The sequence below is a fragment of the Monodon monoceros genome, unplaced genomic scaffold (assembly GCF_005190385.1).
Source record: "Monodon monoceros isolate NGI ecotype Baffin Bay Population unplaced genomic scaffold, NGI_Narwhal_1 Super_Scaffold_5, whole genome shotgun sequence".
Classification (NCBI taxonomy): Eukaryota; Metazoa; Chordata; class Mammalia; order Artiodactyla; family Monodontidae; genus Monodon; species Monodon monoceros.
Genome location: NW_021703782.1, coordinates 8,901,807 through 8,915,029, shown reverse-complemented (window position 1 = coordinate 8,915,029; position 13,223 = coordinate 8,901,807). Strand labels below are relative to the sequence as shown.

At 43.8% G+C, this 13,223-nt stretch overlaps 1 protein-coding gene across 6 annotated transcripts in view; it reads left to right on the top strand.

Annotated features, from left to right (window-relative positions):
- The first annotated feature begins 603 nt into the window (after positions 1–603).
- MSRA (methionine sulfoxide reductase A) overlaps positions 604–13,223 on the top strand; it is a 378,069-nt gene continuing 365,449 nt past the window's right edge. For 5 of the 6 annotated variants that reach the window (XR_003790769.1, XM_029202640.1, XM_029202642.1 and 2 more), the window contains exon 1: positions 604–1,034. Coding sequence is in view for 4 of the 6 variants with exons in the window: in XM_029202640.1 (XP_029058473.1) it covers positions 959–1,034 (76 nt within the window). In the remaining 2 variants the exon portion in view is untranslated. The remainder of the gene's footprint in view (positions 1,035–13,223) is intronic. The other variant, XM_029202644.1, reaches the window with a different exon arrangement.

The window sequence follows — 13,223 nt, the reverse complement described above, 5'->3', positions numbered from 1 at the left end:
CTGGGTGCTAATCTGAAGTTCCTTCCTTCATGAGACTATCCGCCCACTTTGGCAGAACATTCGTGTAAAACCAAAATTTCACATATGCAACTCCCAAGTCACCCATCTGCCTCCACCCACCTAATTTTGGGGGTTGAAAATCTGTCACAGGAGCAAATGTTACGTCCCATGATTTGAGAGCCAAGAATGATCCAATAGAACGCTTAAGTTCACCCGAACTGCGTTAATGGGGTATCAGTGCCTTGTTCCTATTTTTCCCCCTTGTGTTTATCAGTATATTATTTCTATGTGTGTGCATATATGTGTATATAAAACATTATATTGAATTATCTTTCCTATTCTTAACTTTTTGAAAATTGTGCTTAGTTTTCACTTTGGATAATCATCTTTTTGATAATTTATCATCATAATGGCTCCAGTGGAAACAGATATAATTACAAGTTTGTAAGGTAGGTAGTCTTACTGGGCACACCGAGCAATTGTTAAGGAGGCTGTGAAACGCGAACGAACTTCAAAGTCAAAAGCCGGGCATTATTTTTTTGGCCCCTGCCGCTTCACGTACTTTGTACCGCCATTACTACACTTGTCTTCCGCCCGGGAACTTTGCACCTAAGGGGAGCAGGGAAAACTCGCAGGTGCCTCCCCGGACCCGGCCCCACGCCAGGGCGAGAACACGCCCTCGGTCCCGGCCCGCCCGGCACGAGGCTGAGGTAATCACTCGATTCCGGGGCGGGGGCAGCACAGCCCGCCGCGTACGTGCCCCCGCTGACCCGCCCGGCGGCCGGCCGGCCAGTGCACCCAGCTCCCGCCGCCCCGCGCCGGCCGCCCACTCCGCAGCGGCGCCTCGGCTCCCGACCGCGCCGGTCCGCCCGGCGGCCCCTAGTCAAGCCACCCGCCCTTGCTCGCCGCCACCAGGACGGCCCGCCAGCTCTTCCAGAGGCTCTTCTCCGTCCGGAGAATGGGTAACTCCGCCTCCAACATCGTCAGCCCACAGGCGGCCCTACCGGGCCGGAAGGAGGCGATCGCCGTAGCGGGTAAGGACGCGGGCACGCACAGAGGGCGCGGTCGTCGCCGCTACGCACGCGCATTCTCTGGCCGCCAGAAGGGAGCCGGGGGCCAGCCTCGGGAGGGTCGGCAGCCGGCGTTCTGCGCAGGCGCGGAGGGCGCTGGCAGGGGAGGGGGCCAGGGGTAGCTACTCTTTCTTTGTTTGGGTTCTCACCAGCTAAAACAACGCGAAACACGTTGACTGGACTTACTACGGTGATATAATTCACCTACAGTGCAAATACCCCGGCGGCTTCAAACTTCGGGCGGGAAAAGCACTGACCCAATTTTCGCCCTTTCCCACGGTGTGCATCCCCTTTCCTTTTGGCACCGGCCGCTGGGATGCAGGCCACTTGCAGCGGTGCTGCGGCGTTGTGTTGTCACTGGAAGCAATGGAATGGTACAGAACGATGAATACTGCAGTTTTGAAATTGTTTCTCACTTCACTGTTCTGGTTGTAGGAATTATCCTCAGGCTACCATTATCCTCCAGGACTGCCCGGTTTCCCCCAGTTGGCAGGAGCTGCCCCTGGCCCTGTGCTCCCGGGTTTGCCTGTGTGTGTCAGCCATGCAGAAGAGCTGTGCTTTCCAAACTTAAAAATAATTTTCCAATCTCATACCAATACTTCTGGAGAGTATAATAATATATATATAAAATATAATAAAAGTGAAATGCTAGAAAAATGAAATAAAATGAATAAAAATGAAAGAAAATATAATAAAAATGAAATGCTAGAAACTGCTCTAAAAGTTTCGAAAGCTTAACTCTAATTTCTGTCTCAGCCCCATAGAAGGTCGCAGATAGCACGTGTCCACCAACCAGAGGACCATACTTTTTGAGAAGTATTACCTTGGTGCATTGCTTCTCAAAGTGTAGTCCCAATGATATCTTTTAAATACGCCCTTCCGGTGATACTAATGCACTTGGTAGTTTGTAAACGGCTGCCTTAGAGGTGTTGGAGGATTAAGCGGTGATTAATCTTTTACATATGGCTCGATGCCAAGATAAATCCTGCATTTACAGTTTTCTAGGGATTCTTTCATATTTCTTTTCCTTAAAGAATTGTTGAGTATATATAGGAGGAGGTCATTCTGAGGGTCTGTGTATCATACACAGTACTCAGTGTGAGAATGGAGAAGGTAGAGGTCTTTGGATTTGAGGCAGTTTGGGAACTGATGCTGTGTGACCTGTTTCTCATTCACCTACATTAGCAGTTCTGTTTCCTGTGTCTCACATCACTTCACTCCCAGCTCATTGATAGCCTTAAAAAGCTTATTTTATTTTTGACTCAAATTCAGAGAATGAGTTTCGGAAAAAAAAAAAAAAATCCAGATTATCTTTAACTCTGTCTCTAAATTACATAACCCCATTATCTAAACTTTATCTTGAAAAAGAATTCTCATTTAACAAACTAGGATCATAAATGGATATTTAAAGGCAATACTTCTCAATGCTGAACTTTCCCAGCTTGTATGAAACTTCCTCTTTACACACTACAGTGTCTGTGGTATGTCCTCCTAGACATCTAAAAACAAACAAACCAAAAACTCCTGATCAGATTTCCAAACTGGTTCAAGGTTAAAACTGACCACAATTTAGTTCTCCTTTATCTTAACCAAAGTCTTCCCACTCAGTTCTTTAGTATATAAATGACACTTCTGGTAAAAGATTAACATGACAGAAACAAGCCAATGATTTCTTTTTCTATCCGTCTAATAACTCTGACTGCAAAACCTCAGGACTTGGTTCTTGTCCAGGCTCTTCTGCCTTTTTATATAGCCATGCATACATTGCTATATCTGGACCAGTGAACTGTTTTCTTTGGTGTAGCGCCAAGCCTATAAGGCACATGTCCTTTTTGTTCAGCTGTTGTAACTTCCACCCCCTCAAATACTTAAATTTTAGATTGTGGCCTTTCCTATCTCTACCCCTGGTACTGCTGCCTTGACAGGTTGCCGAAGGTTCTGATTGGCCCAAGAAATGGGCAGTGTTACCTCTTTGGTGGGTTTTCAGTGGCTGTAAGATAGAAGCTTAGGGACTTAATATTATTGTTTTGAAAGTTAAATTCATCTCTACTCCAACCTCCAATCTGTTTAACAGCTTTTCACCTTTCTGTATTACCTCTGTCTATGTCTGTTGTTATTTGCAACCTACCCTTAGTTAATTTATAAAGGTAACATGGTTTCAGGAAAAATACTAATGATATTTTTATTTTGTTCTAGAACAGGATGCACTAATTTAAAAAATTCATATGGAAAAATAAGCAGGAATAGTTAATGGTAACTGTAAAAGAAGAACAAATAGGGACAACTAGCCCTTGCACGTAGTAAAAGTGAAGCTTAATATTTTAACAGTGTGGGACTGGTCCATGAATAGATAGGTCGATAGAAAGATCAGAAATTCTTAAATACGTACGAGAATGTAGCATATGGTACAGGTGACATCTCAAATCAGTGGGGAAAAGATGGAATATTCAATAAATGGTTATGGGACAACTGAGTAGCCATATGGAAAACAAACAAACAAACAAAAAACCAAAAAAAAACCCCACCAAAGTTGGATCTGTACTTCACATCTTAAACCAGGATAAGCTCCAAAAGATGTATGTTGATAATAGCTCACTCTTATTGAGTGTTTACTATATGCTGGACACTGTAGTAATTGATTTACATTTACTAATACATTTAATCTTCACAACAACCTGAGGAGGTGGTAACCTGTTACTATCCCCACTTGTAGGTGTGGAAACTGAGGCCTATAGAGTTTAGGTGACTTATACAAGGTCATATAGCTAATAAGTAGTGGGATATGACTATAGGCAGTTTGCCTCTAGGGTTTGTGATCTTAACTACTATATGTACTGTTTTTTCATTTAGTTAAATGTAAAAAATGAAATAATTTAAGGATGAGCAAGGGAGAATTCCTTTAGAAAGGAAAGCCTTTTTAACCATGACTTGAAAATCAGAAGACTTAAAAAACTGATAAATTGGATCACAACAAAATAAAAATCTTCTGCAGGCAAAAATTACCGCAAGCAAATTCAAAAGACAAACTGGGGTAAATATTTGCAACTCATATCGTAGGTGAAGGACTAATCTCCCTAATATATAAGAAGCTTCTAGAAGATAATAAGAAAACACCAACATCCATTAGAAAAATAGACAAAGGTTATGAGCAGTTTACAGAAAAGGAAGTATAATTGGCTCTTAAACATATAAAAAGATGCTCAGCTTCATTCATAATGAGGAGAATGCAAGTACCATTTTTCATTCTTCAGACTGGCAAAAATCCAGAAATTTGATGATACACTTTGTTGGTAAATCCTTAAGGGAGAAGACACTCTTGTACATAGCTGGCAAGAATGTAAATTGGCTCAACTCTTATGGAAGGCAATTTGGCCATATCTGTCAAAAATTTAAATGTGTATACCTTTTGACCCAGGAATTCAATTTCTGGGAATTTATCCTACAGATATACTTGCATTCGTGCCAAATGATGACTGTACCAGGTTATTCACTGCAGCTTTTCTTGCAGTAGTCAAAGATTGGAAACAACCCAAACGCCCATCAATAGGGGCTAGTTAAATTAATTATGGTTCATCCACACAATGAAATATGCAGCTGTAAAAAAGAACATGGAATATCTATATGAATGGGTATGGAGAGATTGCCAAGCTATAGTGTTAGGTGAAAAATGCAAGGTCAGAACAGTGTTATATGTTAACTTTTGTGTGAACAGGGAGGATAATAATAATATTTATGCACAAAGAAACTTTGGAAGGATAGATAAGAAAGTAATGGCCAAGGAGAGGGCGATGCAGTGAGCTGATGGTGGAGGGGAGACACAGGTGGGAGACTTGACTCCGTGCTTTTTTTTAACTTTTGGTTCTTATAATGCGACTGCATTATTGAATTATGTAACTCCACTTTGAAGATGATCTCTTTCTGCTGTTTTTAGTCTAACTGACCACCTTACTATCATCTTTTTTTCATCCCTATTTCAAGTTCTTTTTTTTCTTTTTAAATTTTGCTCTTTTTCATGTCAAGTTCTGTTTTTCTTCCCCAACTTGCTTTTGTAATCAAAATCCACATTTTGGCGTGATTTAAAAATCTAAATTTAGAGGGTGAAATTGGAATAAGTTAATCCAAATCATTTTACATTTCATAAATATTCATTTTTATTGAAGTGTCAATTGTGGTGGCATCATTTATACAAAGAAAAGATCCTTGGGGACAAATTCCTTCCACTATTATGTAGAAGGCATTATGTGTATTTCTTTTATTTTGAGTGATGTACATAGACTTTTAAAAGAAAATCATGGAAAACAAATTTCCTTTTAGAAAAATTTTCACCAGTGTGTGATTAACTTCAAATTGTAGGACACAGAGCTATTATCTCTCCTCTTTGCATCCTGTCTAAAGCTCTTTATTTTACCCTCTGTTTCAGAATCCTTAGTACTTTCCTGAAGTCCCTGGGATAAGGGTATTCCATATCTTCCACCATCTGACCCTTACCTTCCCAGCCTTTTTTCCTACTGTGCCCCCATAGAACCCCATCTTCTGGCTAGCATGTGTTTCAGTGTTTTGCCTCTGGAAACATTCATGCGATTTTACCCAAGTGGGTTCCACACGCTAATCTTTTCATTTAGTCATTCATTAAATGTTTATTAAATGCCTGCTTGGGTAAAATATTGTGATTTCCATATATCCTTATCCTGTTCTTCCTCAAAACTTGCCCTGCTTGAATTCCATTTCTCCTATAAACCCATGCCTTTCCTCTCCAACCTAAGCAATCCCTTTCTTCTCTACTAGACAAATAATTTTGAACTATTTTATGAATCCTTCTATCAGATCTTGCATTGCTACTGCGGTGCTTTTTTGCTACCCAAGTTATTAAATCTCTGTCTTATTGTAGTAGGGGCAGGGTGGGTGTGCAGCTGTTATCACGAGACCTTTAGCGCATCAGTTAGAGGTCCCACTCCGCCAACAGTCAGCCTGACAGTGGTCCTCAAGGCAGACAGTGCAGTGAGAGGCCGATCGTGGCCGTTTCCCCGGAGCCCTCCAGGCCCTCCGGCCTTGGGGCTGGCGGGTGAGCTGGGGGCTCAGGGACAGGCTGAGGGCTATGTCCCGCAGAGCCCCAGAGCCCATGCCACGGCTGCCTGCTGGCCGGGCCCAGGCCTTGAGGCAGCAGCGAACATCTCCCTCATCCCCACCTCTGCTACCTAAAGGGGGTGGCTGTCTGCATGGGTGGCAGTCCACGGAGGCCTCAGCAACTGGAGTATACGGACACTGCCATCAAGGTAACAGCTTCAGCCAGCTTCAGCCTCTCTGTTCAAGTTTCAAAAATTGGTCCAGCTGAGATCAGTTGTCTACCCCTAGGAGGTGGCCATAGGTCAGGGTTAAGTTGCAAGGACATTGCACAGCATTACTTCAGGTCCACCTCTGTGGTTGGGCTACTCTCAAAGAAGGGCAGTTGTCGTGAGCTGGGAATTCACCTGATGGGTATTTGCTACAAGAGGTATTACATTGATCCTACACAAATGATTCTCTCCAGTTTAAATGCAAAGCCTGAGGGCCGGCTGGATCCTGGGTGCCTTGCCCCCTCAGTGATGACAGCTGGGCAAGGTCTGGGGACCTGGCCCTGAGGGCAACGCCAGCTGAGATCTGACTCTTTAGCCCGGCCTGGGCACTGGCGGGAGGACCCAGACTGGGTGCTGCACAGACGCTCCCGGGGAGGGTAACCGGCCGACGCAGGGACCCCCCCTCCTCTCAGCCAGGGCCTGGACCTCGGAGGGCGAAAGTTGAGCCTTGGGACCTTGCCGTCTCTTGTCAGGACAGAGAATAACATTTGTTTTGGTGAAGGTTTACAGGAACATCGTGACCTGACGTGACCCAACCTCAGGAACAAAGGATCTGACACCAAGAAGTTTCGACAGCTAACCACGCGCCTCCCTCACCTTTCCTATAAAAAGGCTTTGCTGAAAGCATTCTGGGAGTTCGGGGTTTCTAAAGCATGGGCCGCCTGTCTCCTTGCATGGCCCTGCAGTAAGCCTTTCTCTGCTCCAAACTCTGACGTTTTGGTATTGTTTGGCTTCACTGTGCGTCGGGCACACAGACTTGTGTTTGATAACATTATCTCCCCATATGAGTGTGAGCTCCCCAGAAGGATGTCTGTCCAGAGTGGGGAGCCATGTTTCACTCCTTAAAGGGAGGGGCTGGACCATGTTTGATACTTATTTTATCCTGTAGTGTGTAGCACTTCACAAAGGGTACTGCCTGCCTGCATCAGACACTCAGTAATGTTTTGTGGATATTGGGGGAGAATGTGGTTAATGCCTGAAAACAAAGACCAAAAAGGTGGTTTTTTTATGTGACTATCGTGTGACCAATGGTGACCCAGAGAAGCTAGCAAAAACATAATATGTTTTATCCATGGGGTACATATTCTGAATTTTTTTTCCACTAGTGGTGGTGGATTTGTGCTGATTTCAGAATTCCCTCTCAATCACTCTTGTGACCAGTGGTAAACTTTTCAACTGGCCAGGATGAATGATGGGAAGCCCCTTGTCTTCAAATCTCTGAGCAGGGATGTGCTAGGGACCTGCAGCAGCGGTGGGGAAAAGGGTGTCATGCTCAGCACAGCCCTTGGGGGGCCCCATCCTGCTCCCCTCTGGTTCAGGGGACACAGCAAGCCCCTGTATCAGCTGGAGAGGGAGGAGAGTGACGACAGCTGGGTGAGGAGACTCAGCCTGTGACATGGGTCCCAAGAGAGCCAGCAGCCTCCAGGCCCTCAGCAAGGACCAGAGTGAAGGCCTCTTTGCTGAGCTTGGTCTGGCCCCTTCACAGACCCCAGTGGCCTGGGAGCCATCCCCCCTGCTGCCTTGGCAGATGACCAGGCCCCTTCTCATACTACAGCAGCTGGCTGTAGCCCCTGCCATCCTGTGTCAGCCCAGATCTCGAACTCTGGCACTGTACGAAAGACTGAATTCTGCAGAAGATGGTTTCAGGCTGTCAATGTGAGGAAGAAAAGTTGTGGATCTTCTACATCCTATTCTTTCATCTTTCTTCCCTCATAAATCTGCAGTTTGTCTGAGAGCATCAGAATATCTAATGTTTTATGAAATAGTAGCATTAGAGTACAAACTACTTCAGGGCAGGATTTTGTCTTATTCTTTGTGTCTGGAACACAGTAGGTTGACAATAAATATTTGCTGAATGACTGTAGCATATTATGTTGTGATCTCTTTGATGGGCAGGCCCCTCAAAGGCATACCTGTGTTGTGATACAGAATAGATAGTCAATAGCTGTTTGAATGGGTTCTAGGTACTTTCTCCATAAGCATCTTAGCTGTAGACATCTTTGCTGCAAGCATTTTTTGCTGCAGAACTAACTGGCAGTTTTGCTGTGAAAGATTAAATAACTGGTTGACAATTTTTGGTTTGACAGTTTGGTTTTAACTGGTTGAAATGCGTTAGCATTTCTTCCACTTAGTGACATTATTGATGGCTTTACTGAGCTGACAGATGACAGTGATTTGCCCCAAGAGTAGGTTTTTTAGTTTGAAACACACTGCATTGGAGGAGGAAGAGGCTAAGGACCTCAAAGGTGCAGAGTTGAACCCATGTTTCCCATAGAACTTTGGAACATCTATCAATGGACATGTGCCAACATGCTAAGAACACGCAACAGAGTAGAGGCTTTCACAAGGCAACACAGAGCTCAGTTACAAATGCTCATGCTAGTGTTTGGAAACTGATACCTCTCTTAATGAAGGAAGAAATTTTAGTGAAAATTTGTCTGATGCTGAACAAGGAAATGAATCAACAAGCAAGAATAAAGTATAGAACGCAATGAATGAAAGACTTGGAAGACGAGTTTTCAGGTATAACCCACAAAGTAAAATCAGTTATTTGGGCAGTATCGCCATGAATCTACACTTCTCATGTTTTATTACGTCCTTTTTAATGTCCCTCTTTTATTTTTCATTATTTTATCTTTCAGGGCAAAATTGCCTTACGTCCAATTAGTTAACCCAGTGGAAATGTTTGTGGCAAAAATGCATCGGGGGCTTCCCTGGTGGCGCAGTGGTTGAGAGTCCGCCTGCCAGTGCAGGGGACACGGGTTCGTGCCCCGGTCCGGGAAGATCCCACATGCCGCGGAGCGGCTGGGCCCGTGAGCAATGGCCGCTGAGCCTGCGTGTCCCTCCGGAGCCTCTGCTCCGCAGCGGGAGAGGCCACAACAGTGAGAGGCCCGTGTACCGCAAAAAAAAAAAAAAAGCATCAGGCAACATTGTCTCTGGCAAGAATGCTTATGAAAGCACTGGACACGGGTTGAGTAATGGAGAGGAGAATAGCACATTGAAGAAGACAGGAAGGGTGGGCACCTGGGGACTTGGGATTGCCACTGTTTGCTGGTTTCTGTGTTAATAGTCTTTCCTATTATACCGGAAAAATGTGTTACCTAGTTAGCATTTCGACAGCCAAATGGAAATGTATGTGATAAGGAGTGGGCCATATTTGAAGAATGGAGCATCAGTCCACCCTTGGTACGTGATGGCAGCCTCCTTAGCTGTCACTTCTTCCTTCCTGGAGTTCAGAGCATCAGCCCAGGCTCGGCTGCACAGAGCTGAGTTTTCTCCATGCTGCCCAGACCTTTGGTTACGTCAGATTTCTAGTAGGCCGTGGGTTTGTCATCATGGGGTAGTTCAGTCATTTTAACTTGCGTCTATCTCCTCACCAACTTTTAAGCTAAGAGATGGTGAGAGGTTGGGAGAGTCTGACATCTGCCTTGTCTTTGAATAAGTGGAATTGGCATTTGCTGGCATCACCCCTGTCGTTGCCTGCATTTTACTGCTTTACTCTTTGTACTGTCTTCTCCTGGCTGGCTGGCTAGCTTCTTCCCAACCACTCTTATCTGTGCATGGCTTCTGAAAGCTAGATCTCATCTTGCAAAAGTTCCGCTTCCCATTTCCAAATTCTTAGAGGATATGTATGTCCGGCCATAACCCCAAACTCAGTTCTAAGACCAAACTTACCATTTTCCCTTCAAAACACTGGATACATATTTTAATTTCCCCATTTCTGTCGTGGCACTACTCTCCCCCAAACCTTAGCCCCATTCATCTTTGATCCTTGCCTCTGTATTTAAACTAGTCCTCTTCCAGTGAGTCTTGATTGTTCCTTGCCTTCTGTATTAGTCAGGGTTTTCCAGAGAAACAGAACAATATATATATAGTATGAGGGACTGGAGCACATGATTATGGAGGCTGAAAAGTCCAAGATCTGCTGTCTGCAAGCTGGAGGCCCAGGAGAACTGGTGGTATAATGCAGTCCAACCCTGAAAGCTGAGAACCAGGGGAGCCAATGGTGTAAGTTCCAGTCTGAGTCTTAAAGCCTGAGAACAAGGAACATCTGATGGCAGGAGAAGATGGATATTCCAGCTCAGACAGAGTGACTTCCCCCTTCTTCCATCTTTTACTTCTAATCTGATAGGATTGAATGAGCACCCCCCCCCCCCATATTGGTGGGATCATCTTCTTTACTCAGTGTACCAACTCAAATGCTAATCTCTTCTGGAAGCACCTTTACAATACACATGGAAATAATGTTTTACCAGCTATCTGGGCATCCTTTAGCCCGGTCAGCTTGGCACAGAAAACTAACCATCACACTTGCCTTGTTCACTGCTTTCAGCCTTCCCAGTCTGTCATGAGCACCACTACCAGGCATCTGTTTAAACCTCAGATTTCTGTCACTGCTAAGAAAACAGCGGTAACTGTGAGATCTGGGTGATGACTTTCTTCATCCTGAGGTTAGAAACATTCTTTGACTTGCCTCTAATCTCAGTGTTCCTGATCTCTGCTTCCACTGCTGAGGCTGACTTCTACTCTTAGTACCTTCCTCTGGGAAGTTTGCTTTTTTCCTCACAGCCCATCTCAATCTTCCTGGGCCTTTCAAGGCTAATCTCAGTTCTTCCCCTTCCATGCTGCCTTTTGGGGACTGTTTCAGCATAGATTGCTCTCAGAACTGGAGGTGGAGCTAGGGCTTTGAGGCCCTGTTTTACACTTTCATTCCAATGTGTCTTCTTAAGGGATGTAAAGGTTGAGTTCCTTTAATGCATTTGGAGCTCAGAGATTGCCATGTTCTCCCTGGCGTTTCCTGAACTTCTAACCTGGTTACGGTGCCCTGTGGGCATGACCAGAGCTCTTGGATTACAATGGTCAGGCTGCTTGGTCTTCTGGTAACTTCCTCTCTGGATGTCCTATCAAAACGTTCTTCCCATTTGGTGAGACACTTGACTACTTTGATCATGATGCTGTTAAAATAAGCTGAGACATATTAAAACTTTTAAGAGTCTATCTGAGCAAAAACTGATTGGAATTGGGCAGTATCCCATCTAGCTGATAGAAAGGGGCTCTGAGGAGCTGTACAAAATGAAAGATTTTTATAGCCAGAAGGAAGCGGGAGCAAGGAAGTTGTACTAGGCAGGGTGGTCATGGCAAGGTTACTTTCCTCTACGGGATGGCAGGAGATTCCTGATTGGTTCTTAAACCGTTTCTCTCTCATTTCTGGGAGACCCAAAACTGTAGCCAAGGTAAATCTTGGTTTGGTGATGTGGGGCTTAGCATAAGTGACTTTATTTGGGGCCTATCTTTTGTTGGTTTTTAAACAATGCCAAATGCTTGATTTTACCTTGACCAGAGACGGCCATAGCCTCTGAACCAGCTGGGACCTCTTCTGTAAGCTGGATCGCTTCTAAAATGTTGAATAAGGTTATTGCCCTTCACAGAGAAAGACATGGTTCCTTACTTTCTGTAGGACTTCTGTACCATTTCATGTGAGCATATCTACAGAGTTTCTCAGCAGGGTATATTTCTGATCCACTATCTTGTTGAATAAGTGTGTTAAGTTTACGTTATAATACAGCAAAGACTGGTAATAGTGAAACTGGAAGAAATGTAGAGTTACAATATGTTTTGATGACTATATTATTATTACATTTTTAAAAAATGAGGAATGAAATTCAGAAACATTGAATGTCTTCCCAGAGCATGTATATGAAATGAATTCTTTTGAAAATATTACCATGGTAAGGTAATAACATTAGCGTTGAATTTTCCTCTGGAACTTTTTCATATTTTAGCTTTAATTTTTTTTTTTAATTTGTAGTTTACTCTTAGGTAATTTATAGTTTGCTTAGGTCAAACACAATGTGAAAAATTAAAAAGCATTGTTCACACGAGGCCAAAAATTATTCTTTGGCCAACTGAAGAAAATTTGATATTTTAACAGACGTACTGTAGTTAGCAGATGAAAAGAAAACCACATTAGCGTTTGCCGAATGAATCAGCCAGCTTTCAGAGTCCCGGAGAAAGCACTGCATGGCTGCAAACCTCCATTTCCTCATCTCTTCTTAAGAACCAATTCATGAAGAGCTACGTCATCTAGCAGGAAGCCCAATGTAACAACTCCTGCTTGGTCCCTGGGGTTCCTGGCCCACCACTTAGCAGTCCTCGCACACCGAGCTGTGTGCACTGGCACGAAGCAGCCACACGGAGCTGCCCGCTCCCCCCACCGAGGCTGCAGCTGGCCTGATAACAGCCCTGCTCACCAGCTCACCAGGGTCTCTCCCTGACAACCGGAGGCAGGTTGCCGGGAAACCACATCCCTCCAAGAGGAGACCCTGCACCCAACTGCCTCTGCATGTAAAAGAGGTTGGAGGAGACCCTTGCAGATAACTTTATTTTCAGAAATTAAAAAAAAATTTTTTTTTCTTTTTCAGGATGATGCTCATCCTAAGAAGTGCTGTGGATTTATTTTGATAAATGGAATAAAAGGGAATAATTATTTTCTGGTGAAAATTAGGTGTTGGATGAGTAAGATTATATAGCTGTTTGCTGCAGTAGTTTGGGGGAAACATATAGGAATAAGCTATATAAATTTAAATACGAATTTCCAGGGGCAAGATATGAACCAGGGGATTTATATGAATATGATGGAACTTAAGCTTTAACTATTTTGGTTCATTGAAAGCCCGATGATTATTTTTTTCAGAATAAGGAGATTGATTAAAGAGCTGAAACCTAGGTTTCTTTTTCTGTGTATGTTTGCTTTGGAACTTGTAGGATGGTTGATAAACTAAATTGATATAATTAATAAAATGAAGATTCTCTACTGTTT